Source organism: Pristiophorus japonicus, chromosome 8 (assembly GCF_044704955.1).
Source record: "Pristiophorus japonicus isolate sPriJap1 chromosome 8, sPriJap1.hap1, whole genome shotgun sequence".
Taxonomy (NCBI): Eukaryota; Metazoa; Chordata; class Chondrichthyes; family Pristiophoridae; genus Pristiophorus; species Pristiophorus japonicus.
Genome location: NC_091984.1, coordinates 73,234,311 through 73,258,705, shown reverse-complemented (window position 1 = coordinate 73,258,705; position 24,395 = coordinate 73,234,311). Strand labels below are relative to the sequence as shown.

Below are 24,395 nucleotides of genomic sequence, written 5' to 3'. Positions count from 1 at the left end.
ACTCCATTCTCCTCCAACATATTGTCTCTGTATCCAACTCTGCACGTCACCCAAACTTAGTTCAGTTCAACTTGTTCCAATGCAGCCAACATATATTCTGCAATAGTTTCTCCTCCTGCTCCATGCCCAGTCAACGCAGGCTGCCCCAGGATTTCATCCCTGGTCCTTCCCTGTTTCTCATCTACATGCTGCCGCTCGGCAACATCACCCATTGACATCACCCAGTTTCCATCAGTATGCTGATTACAGCCAGCTCTATATCGCTCCACTATTACCTTTAACTCCACAATTACCACTACGCTGTTCATCTGCTTGTCCAGTATTAAGTCATGGAGGAGCCAAGCTTTCTCCAACTTGACATGGACAAGACTTAAGCCACCAAAAACTCCATGCCTTTGCTCCTAGTTCTATTCCTCTCACCAGCTAACTGAGGCTGAATGCGCCAGTGTACAACTTGAGTGTTCTGATTGACCCTGAGCTTAACTTCAAACTACATATCTTATCCATTACCACAACTGCCTGTTATCACTTCCATAACATTTCACACTTTGACCCTAAACTCATTTTCATCCTCATCTACTCATCATCATTACTGCTGGATTGTTCCTGTCTTTGATGCGTGGCCTTGGGATATTTTTCAATGTTAAAGGTGGTATACAAATGAAAGTTATTGTTGTTTGTAAAAATCATCATTCATTTATTGTCTACCACCATCTTATATTGAAATAAGTACTTTGGCAAAACATATAATCAAAAAGTCAAACATTTATTTATTTTCCACCAGTTCCATTGCAGTCATTCTCAGGATGCTACAATTAAGTCTGCCATGAGTACATCACTAAGTGATACAGACCGAATTTGGTCCTTGGCAAAAGGTTTAATTCGCAGTATGGGTTGAATTAGCTAATCTCAGCCAGAGGAGCAACTGGAACATTATAATTAACCTCACTTGGCCACTTATGTAAGGTGGCAGAGAAGTGTCAGTCCTTATGGAAATGTGCCCCTGCCATTGTCTTTAGGAAAGGAGGAGATAAAATGAAGGGAAAGAGAACCACAGTTATGAGGAAACATGGGTGACCGATGATGAAGGGCAGTGAGGAGATGAGGGAAGTATAAAAATAGTAAATGTGGAAAACTTGGTGCAATTGTTGGTGGTTTTTAACTACCTAAAGGGTTTTTTCCCACACTGCTCTACCACATGTTTTTAGGGTACAAAAACCATGAATCCTCTTGGAGTCAGGTGGTAGGATAGTGTCATGACAGCCTTCAGCTTAGCTTCTTGATCTGGGACTCGCATGGAAGGATTATTAAATTACATTTTTCACTGCCCAAGATAGAAAACCACAATCAACAGGAAATCGTCCCAGCCAAGAAATGTTAAAATGCACCCAAATAAATCACTGGAGTAGAGGCGTAAAGTATCAACTGGGAAGAGCGGAAAATCAGGTGGGAACAATTGGCCTTCCATTAATTTAAATGGAAGAAAAATTGGGCAGGTTCAGTTGTGAGTGTACATTCTTCCCTGACAGACTTTTCTCTGTGCGCTCTGTCCAAGTAATACTTTACGCTTAAGTCGTGCTGGCAAACATCTGCCCACTGTGTTTGAGTGGTCGGCAGTCTCTGGAACTTGAATTCTTTATCTTGTGATTGGGAGCCAAGCACTTAGCCACTAAAGCTACCCACCTGTACTTCTAAATCATTTGAAATTTTTGAGGTGTTTAACTTCAGAATTGTTTAATATATTCGAGTGGTAGAATTACTGATATCTATTAAGTTTTGTCAATTCAAATTGTTTAGGGTTTTAAACTCATAAGAGATCACACTAAGCAATAGTTCTTTGACTGATGAACAATATAAACTGTTGTTTTATTCAGTATAGCAGTACAGGATCAGTTTGTACCATTAAAATAGTGTTTTATTACCACATTCTCTGTGCGACTGTTTTGCATTACATGAGCTGAATACCTTTGAAATGACACACGTAGCAGGCAGTTATTAAATGTTTACTCAGCAGTTTTGGTGAGGATGCGATTACATTGCTTTTTGACTAGCAGTAGAAGAACTAAATCCGCATCTTAAACTGCAAAATTTCCATTCACATTTCACCTTGAATACTGAGGAAGGACAGCCACAAGTTTTTAAGACGGGATTCCTGAAAGATCCTTTGCCCTGATACGATGCTGCATTATTGCACAGAGCTCTAAAAGAAATCTAGGACTATTAAAGGAGAGTTCTTCATCGCCAAGATGCTATTAGTGAATTGCATCTAGAAGCACAATTTTCTGAAGTATGTACTTAATTATTTTACATAGAGACAATTCGGGACCATGAGAAATGTAATCTCATTTTCATTCACTTTTTAAAGAAAGAAAGAAAGAAAGACTTGCATTTATATAGCGCCATGCACGACCACCGGACATCTCAAAGCGCTTTACAGCCAATGAAGTACTTTTGAAGTGTAGCCACTGTTGTAATGTGCGAAATGTGGCAGCCACTATGCACACAGCAAGCTTCCACAAACATCAATGTAATTATGACCAGATAATTTGTTTTAGTGATGTTGATTGAGGGATAAATATTGTCCAGGACACAGGGATAACTCCCCTGCTCTTCTTCAAAATAGTGCCATGGGATCTTTTGCATCCACCTGAGAGAGCAGACGTGGCCTTGGTTTAACGTCTCATCCGAAAGACGGCATCTCCGACAGTGCAGCACTCCCTCAGCACTGCACTGGAGTGTCAGCCTAGATTAGGTGCTCAAACCCCTGGAGTGGAACTTCAACCCACAACCTTCTAACCCAGAGGCGAGTGTGCTCATCATCCCATCATAGGCAGTCCCTCGGAATCGAGGAAGACTTGCTTCCACTTCTGAAATGAGTTCTTTGGTGGCTGAACAGTCCAATACGAGAGCCACAGACTCTGTCACAGGTGAGGCAGACGGTCGCCGAGGGAAGGGTGGGGGGATTGGTTTGCCGCACGCTTCTTCTGCTGCCTGCGCTAGACCTCTTCACGCTCTCGGCATTGAGACTCGAAGTGCTCAATGCCCTCCCAGATGCACATTCTCCACCTAGGGGCGGTCTTTGGCAAGGAATTCCCAGGTGTCAGTGGGGATGTTGCACTTTATCAGGGAGGCTTTGAGGGTATCCTTGTAACGTTTCCGCTGCCCACCTTTGGCTCGTTTGCCATGAAGGAGCTCCGCATAAAGCACTTGTTTTGGGAGTCTCGTGTCTGGCATGCGAACTATGTGGCCTGTCCAGCGAAGCTGATCAAGTGTGGTCAGTGCTTCAATGCTGGGGATGTTGGCCTGATCGAGAACACTGATGTTGGTGCGCCTGTCCTCCCAGGGGATTTGCTGGATCTTGTAGAGACATCGTTGGTGATATATCTCCAGCGACTTGAGGTGTCTTCTGTACATCGTCCATGCCTCTGAGCCATACAGGAGGGCGGGGTATTACTACAGTCCTGTAGACCATGAGCTTGGTGGTAGATTTGAAGGCCTGGTCTTCGAACACACTTTTCCTCAGGCGGCCGAAAGCTGCACTGGAGGAGGTGTTGAATCTCTGCATCAATGTCTGCTTTTGTTGATGAGAGGCTCCCGAGGTATGAGAAGTGGTCCACAATGTCAAGGGCTGCGCCGTGGATCTTGATGTCTGGGGGGGCAGTGTTGCGCAGCGAGGACAGGCTGGTGGAGGACCTTTGTCTTACGGATGTTTAGCGTAAAGCCCATAGAAACATAGAAAATAGGTGCAGGAGTAGGCCATTCGGCCCTTCGAGCCTGCACCACCATTCAAGAGATCATGGCTGATCATGCAACTTCAGTACCTCATTCCTGCTTTCTCTCCATACCCCTTGATCCCTTTGGCCATAAGGATCACATATAACTCCCTTTTGAATATATCTAACGAACTGGCCTCAACAACTTTCTGTGGTAGAGAATTCCACAGGTTCACAATTTTCTGAGTGAAGAAGTTTCTCCTCATCTCAGTCCTAAATGGCTTACCCCTTATCCTTAGACTGTGACCTCTGGTTCTAGACTTCCCCAACAACGGGAACATTCTTCCTGCATCTAACCTGTCCAATCCCGTCAGAATTTTATATTTTTCTATGAGATCCCCTCTCATTCTTCTAAATTCCAGTGAATATAAGCCTAGTTGATCCAGTCTTTCTTCATATGTCAGTCCTGGCATCCTGGGAATCAGTCTGGTGAACCTTCGCTGCACTCCCTCAATAGCAAGAATGTCCTTCCTCAGATTAGGAGACCAAAATTGTACACAATATTCAAGGTGTGGCCCCACCAAGGCTCTGTACAACTGCAGTAAAACCTCCCTGCTCCGATACTCAAATCCCCTAGCTATGAAGGCCAACATGACATTTGCCTTTTTCACCGCCTGCTGTACCTGCATGCCAACTTGTCTGCACCATGACACCCAGGTTTCGTTGCACCTCCCCTTTTCCTAATCTGTCACCATTCAGATAATATTCTGTCTTCCTGTTTATTGCCACCAAAGTGGATAACTTCACATTTATCTACATTATACTGCATCTGCCATGCATTTGCCCACTTACCTAACCTGTCCAAGTCACCCTGCAGCCTCTTAGCATCCTCCTCACAGCTCACACTGCCACCCAGCTTAGTGTCATCTGCAAACGTGGAGATATTACATTCAATTCCTTCGTCTAAATCATGAATGTATATTGTAAATAGCTGGGGTCCCAGCACTAAATCTTGCGGTACCCCACTAGTCACTGCCTGTCATTCTGAAAAGGACCCGTTTATTCCTACTCTTTGCTTCCTGTCTGCCAACCAGTTCCCTATCCACGTCAATACATTACCCCCAATATCATATGCTTTGATTTTGCACACTAATCTCTTGTGTGCGACCTTGTCAAACGCCTTTTGAAAGTCCAAATACACCACATCCACTGGTTCTTCCTTGTCCACTCTATTAGTTACAGCCTCAAAAAGTTCCAGAAGATTTGTCAAGCATGATTTCCCTTTCATAAATCCACGCTGACTTGGTCCGATCCTGTCACTGCTTTCCAAATGCGCTGCCATTACATCTTTAATAATTGATTCCAACATTTTCTCCACTACCGATGTCAGGTTAACCGGTCTATAATTCCCTGTTTTCTCTCCCTTTTTTAAAAAGTGGGGTTACATTAGCTACCCTCCAATCTATAGGAACTGATCCAGAGTCGATAAAATGTTGGAAAATGACCATCAATGCATCCACTATTTCCAGAGCCACTTCCTTAAGTACTCTGGGATGCAGAATATCAGGCCTTGGGGATTTATCGGCCTTCAATCCCATCAATTTTCCAAACACAATTTCCTGACTAGTAAGGATATCAGTTCCTCCTACTCGCTAGCCTCTCTGTCCTGGAAGGTTATTTGTGTCTTCCTTGGTGAAGACAGAACCAGAGTATTTGTTCAATTGGTCTGCCATTTCTTTGTTCCCCATTATAAATTCACCTAATTCTGACTGCAAGGGACCTACATTTGTCTTCACTAATCTTTTTCTCTTCACATATCTTTTGAGGCTTTTGCAGTCAGTTTTTATGTTCCCTGCAGGCTTACTCTTATACTCTATTTTCCCCCTCCTGATTAGTGGGAAAGCGGGTTGTGTAGAGGTCACAGAGAGGCTGCAAAGAGATTTGGATAGGTTAAGCGAATGGGCTTAAGGTTTGGCAGATGGAATACAATGTCGGAAAGTGTGAGGTCATCCACCTTGGGGAAAAAAACAGTAAAAGGAAATATTATTTGAATGGGGAGAAATTACAACATGCTGAGGTGCAGAGGGATCTGGGGGTCCTTGTGCATGAAACTCTTGTGCATGAATCCCAAAAAGTTAGTTTGCAGGTGCAGCAGATAATCAGGAAGGCGAATGGAATGTTGGCCTTCATTGCGAGAGGGATGGAGTACAAAAGCAGGGAGGTCCTGCTGCAACTGTACAGGGTATTGGTGAGGCCGCACCTGGAGTACTGCGTGCAGTTTTGGTCACCTTACTTAAGGAAGGATATACTGGCTTTGGAGGGGGTACAGAGACGATTCACTAGGCTGATTCTGGAGATGAGGGGATTACCTTTTGATGATAGATTGAGTAGACTGGGTCTTTACTCGTTGGAGTTCAGAAGGATCTTATAGAAACATTTAAAATAAGAAAGGGATCGACAAGATAGAGGCGGAGAGGTTGTTTCCACTGATCGGGGAGACTAGAACTAGGGGGCACAGCCTCAAAATACGGGGGAGCCAATTTAAAACCGAGTTGAGAAGGAATTTCTTCTCCCAGAGGGTTGTGAATCTGTGGAATTCTCTGCCCAAGAAAGCAGTTGAGGCTAGCTCATTGAATGTATTCAAGTCACAGATAGATAGATTTTTAACCAATAAGGGAATTAAGGGTTACGGGGAGCGGGCGGGTCAGTGGAGCTGAGTCCAGGGCCAGATCAGCCATGATCTTGTTGAATGGCGGAGCAGGCTCGAGGGGCTAGATGGCCTACTCCTGTTCCTAATTCTTATGTTCTTATGTTCTGATTAAACCCTTTGTCCTCCTGCTGAATTCTACATTTCTCCCAGTCCTCAGGTTTGCTGCTTTTTCTGGCCAATTTATAAGCTTCTTACTTGGATCTAACACTATCCCTAATTTCCCTTGTTAGCCACGGTTGAGCCACCTTCCCCGTTTTATTTTTACGCCAGACAGGGATGTACAATTGTTGAAGTTCATCCATGTGATCTTTAAATGTTTGCCATTGCCTATCCACCGTCAACCCTTTAAGTATCATTCGCCAGTCTATCCTAGCCAATTCACATCTCATACCATCGAAGTTACCTTTCTTTAAGTTCAGGACCCTCGTCTCTAAATTAACTGTGTCACTCTCCATCTTAATGAAGAATTCTACCATATTATGGTTACTCTTCCCCAAGGGGCCTCGCAAAACAAGATTGCTAATTAATCCCCTCTCATTACCCAACACCCAGTCTAGGATGGCCAGCTCTCCAGTTGGTTCCTCGACCTAATGCTTTCATATGCCTCAGTAAATGCATCGACTATATCCTGGAGTTCAGCCTCAGAATGTGCTATAGTACGCAGGCATTGTCGGCATACTATAGCTCAACGACAGAGGTTGCGGTGATCTTGGACCTGGCCTGGAGCAGATGACAGGAGCCAAAACCACACAGCTGTTTTAAGTATCCCTTTGCTGTCATACATGAACTGTGTAACATTCACATATATATTTTCTCCCTCTCCTTGAGTTCACTTGCACCACACATCATTCCCAAAGAGTTTAGACGATGTCCCGCTCCTTGGATTCAGTAACTAGTAGCATATTTGTAGTCCATTTAAAAACAGTCAACAAATCATCTTCAGATTTACAAATATATGCTATCCTTCACTTCCCATTTCCATTTTTGCTAAATCCTGTCGGTGCCTGTTACTTACGTGTAATGTCCAAAGTCTTTGCAGACTTGTTGTGAGATGCATTTGGCTCTCTTTTATTGCACTGTGTGGCTACATCCTTTGTTAATACCATGTTGTTTTGACTTCTGTCCTTGGAAGTCTTGCACAATGTTGCCTTAGCATTTTCACCAATGTTGCCTTAGCATTCTTGGCCCGTGGCCAGCGGCGGGTCTGGAAAATAGAAGATGCCGGTATCCTAACGCGTTATCCTCCTTCTCGTGTCCCACTCTCCGTCATCCCACAATCTCTTCAATTTACAATCTGCACATGGTGCAAGCATACACCTCGTTCTCCCTCCCCCCCACTGCCCACCACAATCCTACACTTGTGCCTTTCTCATTTCAGACACCCAAAAAATCCAGCCTGCCCAGTCAGTAGGTCAAGAAGAGGGAGAGGAAAGTGAAGAAGAAACACGGTCACTCGATTTCACACTCCCGGCCATCAGTTCAGATACTGACACTCCATGTACTTTAAAGGGTAGGTTAGACACAGGATCAGCACGTGCTGAGACACCAGGCATGAGTGGCCTGCAGCCAGGGCAGGGGGAAAGGGTAGCACAGGTACCAGCTCCCCAGAGGGCAAGGTTTCACCCGTGTTCTGCTACACAGGACTCGTGTGAAGACTTTGATGGGGCGGCCTACAGAAGAACAATGAAATGTTTGGTGCATTGGCAGGCCTGCCAGAAAGCTTGAATGCAATGTTAAGGAGCATGGAAGAGTCCAGTTCTGGCTTTGCACAGGGCTTTGGGCAGAGCTTGGAGCCCATTCTTCAAGCATGGAAAGGCAGATCCATTAAAACACTTGTGGACCCAACCATCATGCAGCGTCTGATGCCTGATGTCTCAAATTCAATTGTAGCACAAGAAAAAGCCACCCAGCATCTGAGTGCTGCAGTGGAAGCTCAGACTGAGGTCGTGCAAGCTCAGCTTGTTGCCACGCAGACACGGATTGCTGACATCATGGATGAGTTTACCAGTGTTGAAAGGAGCTTGCAGGGTGTCACAGCCGTCTATGTTCCAGATTACTGGATTGCTAAGTTGCTGCCCTGGGGGAGTGGCAATGGATCCATGAAGGCCGGTCCTATTGTGCTTTCTCTCGATGACAGCATTCATACTCCCACTACTGCCACGCCAACATTGCCCTTGCTTGGTGCTGTCAACCAGCTAGCCCAGTCTGCTGTTGCCCATGCCGAGCTGGTGCAGTCCGAAGCTGGCCTGCTCATTTCAGAGCTCCTCGAGGTCGTCCTGCAAGGCCATCGGCAGTCTTCCCCCAATGCAAGTTAGCAGCCTTCCACCAGCCATGCTACAGCCACTGGGGTAGCACTGGATAGGAGCACTTGGAATAGGCAAAGGCACACACAAGATGGTCACTAAGGGAGTACACAAGGGTTATTAGTTGATTTTTTTATGTAATATTCAAAGAAACATAGAAAATAGGTGCAGGAATAGGCCATTCGGCCCTTCGAGCCTGCACCACCATTCAATAAGTTCATGGCTGATCATTCACTTCAGTATCCCTTTTCTGCTTTCTCTCCATACCCCTTGATCCCTTTAGCCGTAAGGGCTATATCTAACTCCCTCTTGAATATATCCAATGAACTAGCATCAAGAACTCTCTGCGGTAGGGAATTCCACAGGGTAACAACTCTGAGTGAAGAAGTTTCTCCTCATCAGTCCTAAATGGCTTACCACTTATCCTTAGACTGTGTCCTCTGGTTCTGGACTTCCCCAACATCGGGAACATTCTTCCTGCATCTAACCTGTCAGGTTCCGTCAGAATTTTATATGTTTCTATGAGATCCCCTCTCATCGTTCTAAACTCCAGGGAATACAGGCCCAGTCGATCCAGCCTCTCCTCATATGTCAGTCCTGCCATCCCGGGAATCAGTCTGGTGAGCTTTCGCTGCACTCCCTCAATAGCAAGAACATCCTTCCTCAGATTAGAAGACCAGAACTGAACACAATATTCCAGGTGAGGCCTCACCAAGGCCCTGTACAACTGCAGTAAGACCTCCCTGCTCTTATACTCAAATCCCCTAGCTATGAAGGCCAACATACCATTTGCCTTCTTCACCGCCTGCTGTACCTGCATGCTCAACTTTCAATGACTGATGTACCATGACACCCAGGTCTCATTGCACTTCCCCTTTTCCTAATCTGTCACCATTCAGATAATATTCTGCCTTTGTGTTTTTGCCACCAAAGTGGATAACCTCACATTTATCCACATTATACTGCATCTGCCATGCATTTGCCCACTCACCTAACCTGTCCAAGTCACCCTGCAACCTTTTGGCATCCTCCTCACAGCTCACACCGCCACCCAGCTTAATGTCATCTGCAAACTTGGAGATATTACACTCAATTCCTTCATCTAAATCATTAATGTATATTGTAAAGAGCTGGGGTCCCAGTACTGAGCCCTGCGGCATCCCACTAGTCACTGCCTGCCATTCTGAAAAGGACCCATTTATCCCGACTCTCTGCTTTCTGTCTGTCAACGAGTTCTCTATCCACGTCAGTACATTATCCCCAATACCATCTGTTTTAATTTTGCACACCAATCTCTTGTGTGGGACCTTGTCAAAAGCCTTTTGAAAGTCCAAATACACCACATCCACTGGCTCTCCCTTGTCCACTCTACTAGTTACATCCTCAAATAATTTCAGAAGATTTGTCAAGCATGATTTCCCTTTCATAAATCCATGCTGACTTGGACCGATCCTGCCACTGCTTTCCAAATGTGCTGCTATTTCATCTTTAATAATTGATTCCATCATTTTCCCCACCACTGATGTCAGGCTAACCGGACTATAATTACCCATTTTCTCTTCCTCCTTTTTTAAAAAGTTCGATACATATATGGATAAAGTTGGATTGAAAAATTTCCTTTCCGGTGGCTTTTATTTCAGCATTGTGGCCAAGAGGACGCTGTGATGGTCAGTATCAGAGGGAAGACAAGGTGTGGGACTAATGTTGAACAGGGAATTTGGGTTGCGTCCCCTGGTACTGCAGGGTGATGATTCAATCCCGGATATCCCTGTCGGAAAGGAGCTGTCTGGGTTGCATGCTTCCTTTTGCTTCCTGGTCCTCCTGCTCCTCCTCCTCCTTCCACTTCCTCCTCTCCGCTTCCTCCACCCTCTATGAGCACCTTGTTTCCTTTGCTGCCTCTGCTCCATCTCAAGATCATGCTGCAGCGCAAGGGGGATTGCAACTGGAGCCCCCAGGTCTGGGAGCAAGTGGTGTTCACAGTGGCCTTCCTTTAAGAGCCAAGGCCTTGCAAATGTCCAGCAGCACACAATTTTTTAAATGTCTTACACCAAGCCACTACGTCCTCCACCAGCCTGTCCTCGCCGCACAACACTGCCCCCCCCAGTCATCAAGATCCATGGCGCGGCCCTGGACAATGTGGACCACTTCCCTTATCTCGGGAGCCTCCTATCAACAAGAGCAGGCATTGACAACAAGATCCAACACCGCTTCCAGTGTGCCAGTGCAGCCTTCGGCCGCATGAGGAAAAGAGTGTTTGAAGATCAGACCCTCAAAACTGTCACCAAGTTCATGGTCTACAGGGCCGTAGTAATATCCACCCTCCTACATGGCTCAGAAACATGGACCATGTACAGCAGATACCTCAAGTCGCTGGAGAAGTACCACCAACAATGTTTCCGCAAGATCCTACAAATCCCTTCGGAGGACAGACGCATCAATGTTAGCGTCCTCGTCAAGGCCAACATCCCCATCATTGAAGCACTGACCACACTGGGCTCCGCTGGGCAGGCCACATAGTTTGCATGCCAGACACGAGACTCTCAAAGCAAGCGCTCTACTCGGAACTCCTTCACGGCAAACGAGACAAAGGTGGGCAGCGGAAACGTTACAAGGATACCCTCAAAGCCTCCCTGATAAAGTGCAACATCCCCACTGACACCTGGGAGTCCCTGGCCAAAGACTGCCCTAAGTGGAGGAAGTGCATCTGGGAGGGTGCCGAGAACCTCGAGTCTCGTTGCCGAGAGCATGCAGAAATCAAGCACAGGCAGCTGCTCCACTTGTCCCACTTCATTCCCCAGAACTAGATCCAAAACTGCTTCCCTCCTCTTTGGGCTGAAAACACACTGAGAGCGTGCGGCAAACCAGTCCCACCCACACCTTCCCTCAATGACTCTTTGTCCCACCTGTGACAGAGACTGTGGTTCTCGTATTGGATTGGACAGCCATCTAAGAACTCAGGTTAAGAGTGGAAGCAAGTCTTCCTTGATTCCGAGGGACTGCCTATGATGATGATGACTCACATAAACTGTAGAGAAACCAGTACAAAAGCAGAAAGCAACTTAGCTCAAAGTTGCATGTGTCCCTTTAAGTAGCCCTGGTGGGGAGTCCGTTGTGCAGCTGAACACATGTTCAGCTGTGCACGCTTTGCAGAGGGTGTATAGTCGAGCGGTGATGTCCAAAATAGCAGGTCGTTGCACACTAATTGATGTCATGATCTTCCTTATTAGCATTCTTCTGGCGCGGGCAGGCGACGGCCACGCTACCAACTTGCCCAATATGGTAACCGCAGTGGCCCGCGCCGGTAGTGGGTGTAAGCAAGGTGGCCACCATTTCTTTCCGAAACCGGCAATAACAGCCGGCACTATAGTGCCAAATTTAGCAGCTTATATCTTAATCATCCAGGGAGCTCTAGCTTTGGATGCCCTTCCTTTCCCCCATGTGGGAATGTGCCTACTCTGTACATGAATCATCATCTCCTTAAAGGCCACCCATTGCTCAATTACTGTTTTGCCTTCCAATTTTTGATTCCAGTTCACCTGGGCCAGATCCCTTTGTAAACTCACTGAAATTAGCTGCCCTCCAGTTAAGTATTCTTATGCTTGATTGTTTTTTGCCCATTTCAATACTTTAAACGTAATGCTGTTACGATCACTATTCCTCAAATATTCCCCACTAAAACCTGCTCCACTTGTCCCATTTCATTCCCCAGAACTAGATCCAAAACTGCTTCCTTTCTCTTTGGGCTGAAAACACACTGATCAAGAAGGTTCTCGTACGTATTTCAGGAATTCCTCAGCCCTTTGTCCTTTATGCTGTTATTATCTCAGAATGTATTGAGATAATTGAAGTCTCCCATTATCACTATAGTTCTTGCATCTTTCTGTAATTTTCTGAATCCCCTTCCCATTATTTGGTGGCCTACCATGCTGACCTTTATCCTCTATTCCTATCTATCAACCCCCGACACTATGTGGTGATGTTACGATCACACTTTCTCGCTGCATGTTGGGTTGTAAACAAAACTCAGTGACTTAAAAGGCTCTCACTTCCACTTTCAGATATGTCTCAAGGTGCCAAACCAATTTTTAAATGCCCATTAGTGTCTGCCTCCAAGACCTTTAAAGCAAAATCACACTACTTGAACAGGAAACAGCAAACACACTGTAACTAGATAAATATTTTGGTCATACTGTCACTGTGCTGTGCAATTAGTGTGTGTTACTCATTGAATAGTTACTTAATATAATTATTGCAATTTTATTAAGTGAGAATCTACAAGTTATTAAGAGTAAACACAATCAGTCAATATTGTGTTAGTGGTTGGAGAGAATGATACATCATCAATGGGGTATATTGTGCTGGGCATGACAGCAGATACTTGCTCATGTTGACTAACTGGATTTTAGCTGAACTGTGTGCAGGAGATCTTTACTCAAAGGACGAAGATTCATATCGCTTTTGTAAGTAATTTAGTGCTGTGGTAAGGATGTATTTTTGTATTTAAATTTAGAAGATAATGTTAGTCATATTACTAAATGTTTCAAACACCTACAATAAATTGTTACTTAAAAAGTAAATTTGCCCGAAGTGCATTTGTTTAAAATGGATCCATGCATGCCAACAAAAAGGTAGGTACTACACATTAACACAGCAGAATAAGTGGCGGTAAAATAGTTCAATTTAATTTCTGCTGCAGATTTTTGAGGAGAAGGAGCCTTCCTTTATGAGCAGGCTCCCCATTGTCTCCATTGATTTTGGTCACCACAAAAGAGTGTTGATTACCAGTGAGACATTCAAGCCCATAATCCTGAATGCAGTAAGTGAGTTGGAGGGGGTGGGGGGAATAGGCGGAGAGGAGGGAGCAACGATGGTAAGTAGAATAATTCTGTGGAGAGTGGTGCCTGTTTTGTACCAATAGGAAATGCCCTGCTTATCTGCCTGCTAAAGTTTCCTCCACAGTGCCATCCTCCTGAGCAAAACTTCAAGTGACATTTCATTACTGAGACTGTAAGACATTTCCTGAAATAATAGCCAGACAAATGCAGAGGAGCTGCACTGCACAGCAGAAAAGTAGAGTCAGCAAGTTCTATTGATTAAAAACTAACCTTAAAGTGGCTCTCTGAGTATGTGGCTAGACTGTAAATGTGAAAAAAATGTCACAAGTTGATTTGTAGAGCTAAATGAAGCAACCTTCACTTTGACTTTTAAAAAAAAAAATACAATGAAGCAGTTGAAGTATTTCATCAAGTGTCAATAGCTAAAAAATAGGAAAACCAGCCTGTGGCTTGGAGGTTCTTTTCTTGTGCAAACACTTTTTGGGGGTTGGGAGTAAGCTTTTTGTGTGTGTTTGGAGAAAAACACAATAATTGAGCCATTGTCTAATTTTCCCATATGCTTGAGAAAGACAGATTAATTAAATATACAACAGTGTTACTCTTTGGACTTTGGTCTCATTTACAGCATGGGCCATAAATTAGACAGAATAAATACTTCAATGTGTCGGCAGTAGAGCTGCTACGTCAGAGCCGCTCGAAGGCTGGTGGGTGGAGAGCAGAGTGTTTCTTGATAATGATAGTCACGTCTGGGTCTGTCTGGTAACCAATGGAAACGAGACATGATGTAACACCAGGATGAACTTGAACTTGGGGGACTTAAAAAGGGAACAATAGACCAGAGTAATCAATAAAGCATATTTCTGTGAAGGATTACAGCACTGCTCTCGGGTAACCTTGCCTGCTAGCCAGTGAATAGTAAGGAGTGGGAAAGAACCTTGTTTTAATTTAAGAGGTAGAAGCACTGCAGACCAACACAGTGCAGTTTAGAGGGAAGGAAGGTGCTGTGTTCAATTGCACCCCCTGCTGACAAAAGCTAGTATTGTTTTAAAGGGAACATGGGCTTTTTAATTAAGAATGCTGGTGGTAACACAGTTTTCACTAAGTTGCATTCTTTCTTGCTCACTTTAATTGCAAACTCCATTAAACAAAATCATCTTACCACATTTTGTGTACTTTTCTTTGTTTCTCTTTTGGTTTCAGAAGGTTCACTTTTAAATGTTAGGGACAAATTTTCATAGACGTGTAAAATATAGCTGACCAAGTACAATATGGCTAAATGAATGTATTCCTTTAAGTATGTTAATTAAAATTTAAAAAAAGCTGGGAAAAAATACTTGTTGACCCCAAAAGATTAAAATACTTCAACCATGTGACAAGAATAGTTAAACTTTATAAAAAATATACAAATATTCATTGTTTTTCTTTTAAAGATAATATATTAAATGTAAGACATTCTATTACTAATCTTCTTCCCTCAAACAGTACTTTTTTTAAATCAATTAGTGAAGCAGCATTGAATACCAATTTTATAGCGTACAGACTAAATGCCAGCCAATTGCGGTTCTGCTGAAGCTGCAGTATTCCCTTTGCATTGATCTGCTAATTGATGTTGAGTTGCATTAAGATCTGTGCACTCATGCTGATTTTGAATAGAGAACCTTGTGCTTTCAACTTTAACCCTTTCCAGCTCAGACAACATAGTAGTGTAGTGGTTATGTTACTGGACTAATCTAACGATGTGGATCTATAGAACACGAGTTCACATGGCAATTTGAGAATTTGAATTCAATTTAAAAAATCTGGGAGAAATCTGGAATTGGTAACCTAAGTTTGTACGACAATCCGACAGTTTCATGGGTACTTTTACTGATACAAAGAATAGACTTCAAGAATAAGGCCCACCTCCAATTTCTCAAGGCAGTAAGGATGGGTAATAAATGTCAGCCTTGCCAGCGATGACCACATCCCGAGAAGTAATAACAAAAAACCTAGATTCTCATTGAAGTACAAATATTCACAGCCAAAAAGTATATGTGTGCAGTTCTGATTCAAACAGAAAAGATAATGGTGCTGAACATCCATGGGTGAACACATCCTGGTGGATGTGGCAGGATGTGCCCATTGGTGACCGGTGATTGGAGCAGACAAACTGGAGATCTGATAAAGGTCTTTAACTATGAAGAGCGTCGACAGGATGGATATGAAAAAAATGTTTCCATTTGTGGATACCTCCAGAATGAGAGGGCATAAATATAAGATAGCCACTATCAGATCAAATAAAGAATTTTGAAAGAGTTTCTTTAAACAGTGTGTTGAGAATGTGGGACTTGCTGCCACATGGAGTGGTTGAGCGGAGAGCATTGATGCATTTAAAGAGAGGCTTGATGCATACATTGTGGAGAAAGGAATAGAAGGATACGGGGGCAGGGTGGGGAGAGTTAATTAGAGTGGGAGGAAGTTTGTGTGGAATATAAACACTGGCCTAGACCAGTTGGGCCGAATGGCCTGTTTCTGTGCTTTAGTTTCCATGCAAATCTAAATAAGGGCCAGAAATTTATCATAGAAAAAGTTGAGTGGATATGCAAGCAGATGTAAGACTTTTAAGATTTTAAATAATATCAAATTACATATTGCATAAAAATAAGGACAGAATCTGTAACTTTAAAATTAGCACTGAATTATGTCTCTGTACAATTATCCTCCAGCATTTAACCCTGCTTCTGCTGATTTGGTCTTGACTCCCCACAGTAGATTGACTAGTGTGTTACAAAATACATTTGAGTGCTTTGTCCATTTTTTACCTCACTGAGGTTTTAGGTGGTGTGTTGCATAAGTGGTTTTTAAATAAGATTATTCTATAACTGAAATCCCAGCTGCTGTGTTTCTTGCCTTTTTATAATTGTCTTCAATGGGGCTAAACCTCAAAAGTGTGTTGTAATGATGTTAATTACATAGGCCAATGTGTCCAAACTTGTGTGTATGTAATACATCTTTAAATTCTGTAAAATAGTTATTTTTGGGCAATTTCTATTTGGCAATTATCGCATCTGCCTGCTGGCCACGAAAATAAAATCTACACAGCAGTCTGTACCGGCAATAATCTTTAAAACAAGACCTTGCTTTCCTCTAGTAAATAAATTGACCCACGTAAATGACCCGTTTTACTGCATTCAGATGCTTCAACAAACTGATTGTAATAACATCAAGAACAATAGAATATGCCCTTGAGAAACAAATAGAATGGTGTCTAACAATCATATAAACTCCTATAAACAGGATCTAAGGTAAATTCAAAAGTGAAGTGACTGATTTCATTTCTATAGTTTTCAAAGATGGTGATGATCCAATTGAATGGCAGAGCAGGCTTGAGGGGCTGAATGGCCTATTCCTGTTCCTATGATGTTCCTCAGATTCTTTCCTTGCATTGCACAGTTACCATGGTAATGGTGTAACTTAAGAATGGACACACATGAAAGCTCAATCTTGATCCTTTGCCTTTCTTAGACCACTTTTTCTGAAACAAAAAAATTTGAAGGATAATAAAAATGAAAAATATTGTTAATGTATACCAGTTCAATTAGCGCCCGAAAGAGAAAGCTAAGTTGATAATTCAAGTGTGATCCATCAGCAGAATTATCACAGTTAGGCTTTGACCTGCTATATGCATTTGAAAGGGCAAACTGTAATGGATATTCAACTCTCCTAACAGTGTTTCTTTTAGGATCTTCGATAAAGTACATATAATGCACAATGTCAAAGCTTATGCTCGCATAAAGCGCAGAGTCATAATTATGAATAAAATTGATATTCTATTAATAATTTAATCTATTACACTTCAACTGCTGAAGAAATTGAATATATTAAAATATACTTTTAAGAAGTGAGACACAACTTTTGGTGCATTGCATCTTGCTGATTGTCATCTAATCTAATCCTGTGTCTTTTTTCTTCTAGTCCTGGTACCTGGGATAAAGGCCATAGCTTCCAGCCACCCAGCAGACAGACCGCCTGACCCCTTCCCAACTCTGTAACATGGGAGCAAGACATCTTCACTTCAAGCTGTGGGGGGAGGGAAGATCAATAGAATTTCAACAGAAAAAATGACATGAAACAACACGCCTAAAGGCTGAATGATGAAGACCATAGCAATGGATTTACTTAATAAGAACTGGTCATACTCGTCATTTTTGTTACCGTGCTATTGATATGTAAGGGTCTGTTACTGAGGTACTGAAATACTTAGGCTCTGTTAGAAATTTCTGAAGTGTTTTAATAGTAGAACATAGGCATAGCAAGGTAGATTCTCAAACCGGATAGAAATAGTCCGCTACCACTTACCGATTGTATGATTATTACAAAATTATGTAGAGTCTAACTATTTCAGGCTATCTCCAGCAAGCAGGAGACCCTTAACAGATAAAATATTAGTGGAAGATAATGAAACACACGCATTTTGAAGTTCCATAGCTAAGTCCTGCAAGATATAAAATACTACAACACATGGAAATAGCTAGGGCAGCTTTCTCTGCAACATATCACAAAATACAGCTCTTCTTTTTTTCCAGAAAATTAATTAAACTCAAACCCAGCTATATACCGACGCACATCAGTTATCATGGCTCCGAAAGGCACCCTGAAAGGTATATAAAATTCAAACATCTCACAGCAAGAAGGTTAAAATGCTGCATTCACACCACTTTCCTTTGTTTTTTTTCTCCGACAATAATAAGAAAAAATATTAAAAATGAGAAATCCATGCAAACTGGGGAGGATGGTCTGCTTTGATTGATTCCTGTCAGTTTCAATCAAAAAAGGTTTAATTTTTTTGATTAATTGAGTAAAGTGCAATTTCATTGGATAGTTAAATATCTTTGTATGATAGAGATTGTTGAAAATTCTATTTTTGTTTTCCAAGTCCTCCCACCCCAGGACTCTAAACTATCGGGGTAAAATCATAGCCTTGCAAGAAAAAAAGGGGAGCTATTTTTTGCTTTTTTTATTTTTTTTAAAATAAACTTGCATCCCTCAAGTAAACTGAAGGAAGATTTAAAAAAAAAAATTAAAAAAAAGCTAATGGTGCTTTTACCAGATCATGTAAACTACATTCAAAATTATAGCTAATCGTTGTTTTAACTAAGCACATAATAGAAAATGGCCACATCGTACTATAAGTAAATTTCTTTCTAAGCTCAAAGACACAGTACACGGATTAAGATCTTGACGAGTTTTTCAGTGTTCCACCTTAGAACATTGGAATTCAGATCCACATGTTATATCTAGGAATCTATCCGTATCGATTTAAGCAACTTGTACATGTAAGAAACAAAAAAACACTGCATTGAAATAGATTTTTGACCAAACAGCAAAGCAAACCCTCATCCGTGCTATGAGGTGTGCTTCGCAGATATTTAACGAACCATTTTCCCATGGTATACCAACCGTATATATTCTCTGCTTGGCTTGCCAGCCAATCAGACATTTAAAATGCATGATCTAGTGTTAGTGACTAATTTTTATATAGACAATGTAGGAGAAATGTATAGTGCATTAAGACACAAGAAATATAATCCCTATTCCGGGCACTTGCCTTTTGAACCGTACTTGTTGGGCCTAAGAAAAGGGCCTCTACTACTGTCCTATACAATCAGTAAACAGAAAGTCTTGGGAAGACACTTTTGCTCCTCACTTTTTCCCTAATGGAATAAGTTTCTTGATTTGCACGAATAATATAAAAAAATATTCCGCATCAATGTGCCTTGCCCTGGATAGCAATTATACGTGGAATCATTGCACATGTTCCTATAATGTAACAATCCTCTTGGGTCTTTTCCTGGTGTAGCAATCAGAGACACTTTTTAAATGCGACATTGATGTCAGCCATTGTAAAGTTTCAACATGTAGAAAACAAATCAGTTTTGCCGCAGATAGGATTAGATTTCATTGTCCTGTACGGTCAGTGCTTTTGAAATTTGTAGATGCTAGTGTATCAGTATTTTTTGGATGTTGCTACGTTTTAATATTATTTGGCGTCTTCCTTTGTTTTCCCAGATATATGAAAAAAATATGCAATACCTGATTTATCATGTAGACATGCTTAGCAAGTTTTACTTTTAATTTTTTTTTTATTTGACCAAAGTTGGTGCTGCTTTTAACGCAGTCTGTTAGGTGTTTGTCTTGTAAATTGTAAACGCTGAATGCACAGACAGGAAGGGCTCTCCTTAGAGTTGCAGTAGAACTGTGAAGCACTAAGCTGAACCCTGCTCCAACAAATTTCAGAACAGTTTGTTCACATTTGAGCCTTAAACTTTCATTCAAATCCCAGACCCATTTTTTTCTCAGCATAGCAGACTGCAAGGAATTTGCATTCAAGAAAAACAAAAAAAATGCCCATTTTATATGCACATTTGAAACTTCCAAGTTTTCAAATTGTTTACTGATTATGTATATTAAAATGATTAAAACAAGTTTCTGGATTTTGATAAGTGTCTACTAAGTGGTGAGTAAGTGTTCCACAATACTGTATTGTGTGATTGTAATTGTTTGATGTAATTTCTTGTAATCCACATCCTTAGCCTTCCTTTAGCACGTAGCTGGGCATTACATTGACATATGTGCACTATAAAGAGCAGCTTGCAGTGCTTCACAGTGAAGGGAATAGCACGGACAAACTTTTTTTGTAAGAACCTTGTTAAAAGCCAAGGTTTATGAGTAGAATTGGTTGTACATACAAAATAATAAGTAAAAAAATTGCACCCTGTTTTTAAAACAGTTTTAAAAAAAAGCAATAGTTCGGGCAGTTAATTATTTTTTTTAATTTTCTTTTTCTGTTGGTGAGTGCGATTAGTCGTGGCTGCAAAGCAAGGAAAGAAAAAAAGTTGAGCTGCCCATTCAGCAGATTTGTAATTTGTATGTTGTATAGTTGTATTAATTACACTGATTTAATCTGCCCTATTTTGTAATGCAGGAACTTTTGTAACATTGTTAAAAAAAAATCTGTCAACCTAGCTTAGTGGATTTTCTGATTGTTTGTTATAAGGCAGCATTCGTAGTATTGCTATTCCTCTGGGAACTGGATTTGAGTTATAAACTTTCCTGTTTCCTTTTTTTGTATGTATTTAAGTACTTTATTTTTCTTCTTTGATTGGTATGGCATATTCCTATACTTATAAAGTATAGGCTACTGAAGAACCATTGTAAATGGACATTACATGCTGTATTTTTGAAGGTATTTGTTGTTTCAAGTCTGAAAGATGCTAGGGGAACCTGAACAAATTTAAAGTTTAAAAAAATGGAAAAGTTTTTTAAAAAGGTTTGAAAAAAATGATAGTATGTAGGCAAAAGCGTAAAGGATGAAACAGACTGGGGTTGTAAGTATTATTAAGCTAACTCTCTTTCACAGTATCATGCAAAGAACACAACAAAATGAGAATTCAATTTCATTCTGGAGGTATAGACAGCATGTCATTCTGTTAATCCAAGGGAGGTGTGATTTTTTTTTTCTTTTCTCCCCCCCCCCTCAAGCTGGGTAAAATGTAATGTTAACTTAACCCTTTGATTATTGAATTATCTTTGCATCATTTCTAGAATGTAACCTTTGAATGTTGCTAAGGTATAAAAACGCTTAAAGTCTGCAACATCAGGTTAGAAATAGATGTTTGTCTTTGGTAATTGTGCAAAACAATGATCATGGGTTTTTGTCCGCCAATAAGTCTGCAGTTCTGATTGACTGACTTCAGAGTCAAAGTTGAGCTTAGGCAAATAACAGTAGAGCCAGACTAGAAATTGCCCGAAGCACTAGATCAGCTTTTCTTCACCAGTAGGGAGGGAGAAGGGATAAAGACCACACAAGAATGAGATATTCTCTCAAAAGCATAGTTCGCAGAATTCAGTCAGCCCGCAGGAATATGCAAGTTCCATGACAGGTTCTCACCTTTTTCTTCATGCATATTACAGCTTTGTAGTGGCAGTGTTGTTAAAATATATACTGGACAAAAAAAATCAGATACACAGCTTGAGACAGTTTTTTTCCTTGTGGTGATTTTTGGAATGTCAAACAATATTACACTTTGAATTGTGTCTCTGGAAATATCTTTGATAGAAGGCCTCCATGGAACAAAATACCATAAGAACATGACTTTGAGATTGGCTTGATAATATAAGGAGAGCTTCAATAGCACCTGGCAGGATTCAGATGCACTAAAATAAAAAGTCTTGTCTTGAGAGTAATGCATGCATCAGCGTTTGACAGTAAAATCCAGCTTCGCAACTGCAGACCGAGGCTGCACAACGGTTCAGCTCGTAACTTAGGAAGTCTTTTTAATAATTAAAAAAAAGTTTAAAAAATGTTTGCAACCAGTACCGAAAATTGCTTTGATGTGTAGCAGGTAACATTGAAGCTGTTCCATAGCACTTAATTGTAATGAATACTGTGTCATCAACTTTATAATTAAATTTACTGTTAAATGCAAATCCATTACGTGGTGCTATTACAGGCTGGCAACGAAATGTGACAACTTGGGCTCACTTCACTTGCTTTATGACAGTGTAAATGCGTAGCAGTGTTTTCTGCATGGGAACTATGCACAAAATCTATGGTTAACCTTGGTATCTATTGAGTTTACGTCAATCCTTGCCTTTTGTCATTATTATAAATGGCAGCTTTAGATAAAAGAAAGAAATAAGAATACCAGCATATTACCTGAAACATTACAAAAAAGTGGTGCCTGTGAAATCTGTATTATATGAATCTTCTGAACTACAATTTTCTACAACGGTCGCCTTCGCTGTCTGTCAGAACCTTCTCCTGATGATTAAGCAAATGTAAAGTAACCATACAATATTACTGCATGCTATTCCATAATGCTTATTGAGCTGTATAAATATTACTCAAGTTTATGTTAGTCATTTTTTTTCCTGACTTGGTTCTTGTCAGATAGTTTTAAAGATATTTCACTGAGAACACATCTCTCTATTTTTTAGGGTGTTTTCAGTATTTTTCGAGGTAATACATTTACTTTTTAAAAACATTTTCAGTATTACTTTTTTTTGTTTGTTTGTTTATTTTGCTTCACCCTAGGGGGTGGGCACAGTTCCAGATTTAGAAACTGTGTACCCGACAACACTTACCTGACAGTTACCTATAAGTGGCATCGCACGCAATTCAGTTTAAAAAAAAATGTCAATGGCGTCTGTGCATTTACCGTCCCATTACTGTGCAGCAGTGCTGTTCTGTCCGGGTCAGAAGCTCCTTTCCCAACAGAAGAACTTAAGTGAACTTCAGATTTTTGGGAGCAGGTAGCACTTTAACAGGCGGGTGAATGGGTACCCGTGCCCACCCCTACCTTCACACCAGAGCACGTATTTTTAAAACGAGAAAAAAAAGTGGCTGTTTAGTTTCATGCACGGTTGAACATTTACTTTAGATGAATTCAGTAAAAATGTTGTGCCTCTAGTACTGGCAATGATTCTGTTCTCGTGGTCATTTTTTTTAAAAACGTGTATGTGAAAGTATGTTATTGGTTGAGAAACACTGTGGGCATCCATTCTTACTCAACTAAATCTCTGCAAGTTTTGAGCTGGTGTGGATTAGTTTAACTCTTGTATTCAACCATTAGTGCTACCACCTTCTCACATTACAATACGATTACTGGAAGCAAGTGCTGCATTTCCTATGCAACAAAAAAAGGAAAATAAAATGCTAATGCTACTGTACTCTGTATTCATGTCTCATTTTTATGGCGTCTTTTAGTTACAGGGGCAAGCAATATCCTACTGAAAACAGGGAGGTGGGGTGGAATTCCTGTCCAAATGGATAGGAAAATCAGGTGGGATGTATAACCGACAGCCAATTCGCTAGTGCCTGTTTTGCCAAAGTTGAATTTAATTTGCTGTGCCTCCTTGTTTTGCCTTAACAACCATACAGTTTTATGTTTCCAAAAGAAACTGTTCAGTTTACGGTACTGGCAAAATAGTCCCATTATTACAGAGCATCTTATTGCTTTCTTAAAAGTCTCCTCCCATTCCAAAAATCTCCCTTCTATAAGATGATAACAGCATCTGTAATTCATTCAATGTGAAGTGCTTCAAGATGTGTCTGAGAGATACAGTAAGCTGTATAAAGGCAACTTTTTCTCCTCTTGAAAGAGGAGTTTGTTTTATTAAAAAGCATAATGAGCAAATTGACTGTCTAATATAACTTGTTTCAATAAAATGCTTGTGCTGTCCTTACACCTTGTAAAGTTAGTCCAGTTTTCTTCAGTTGTAAGTTCACATGGTACATGGTATCCATCTTGGAACATTTTACATTTCAGTTTCTTAATTGTCCATTTACTCCTTTCTTTATCTTTATCTTCACTCATTCCACTGTGTTTAAAGTGTAAAATTTTATTCTGAATACAATATTGGACTTATAATAAACATCCCCAAAATGCACTTTTTTTTTTGTTCTGGTTACTTTCCAATGTATTTTTTTTAATTTTCTTTAAAATAACATTGAATTGCAGATAAAGTTAGATTACTAACTTAGCTATTTTCAGTCCAGAAATATCTGTACACTCCCATCATATTCCGACTGGTGGATATGAGGCAACTTGTCTTTAAAAATATTATATATGACATTTTATGTGGGTATTGAGACTGTTTTTAAAAAAAAGATTGCATTTATAATTAGAATATATTTTTTAATACATATAAACTGCATAGAGGTAGCTGGAAGAGGAAGCAGAGAAGACCAAAGATGCTACTGGATAGACAATTATCAAGCATGACTTGTTACAGAAAGGGATTCAGATGATTGAAGCAGCCAGGCTACCTCAGAACTGACAATAATGGAGTG

General features: G+C 41.0%; 1 protein-coding gene across 11 annotated transcripts in view; it reads left to right on the top strand.

Annotated features, from left to right (window-relative positions):
* Window positions 1-23,272, top strand: part of nfia (nuclear factor I/A) — a 593,806-nt gene extending 570,534 nt beyond the window's left edge. For all 11 annotated transcript variants that reach the window (XM_070886921.1, XM_070886922.1, XM_070886925.1 and 8 more), the window contains one exon: window positions 17,516-23,272. In XM_070886921.1, coding sequence (XP_070743022.1) covers window positions 17,516-17,533 — 18 coding nt within the window. In that variant the 3' untranslated portion in view covers window positions 17,534-23,272. The remainder of the gene's footprint in view (window positions 1-17,515) is intronic.
* The last annotated feature ends 1,123 nt before the right edge of the window (window positions 23,273-24,395 follow it).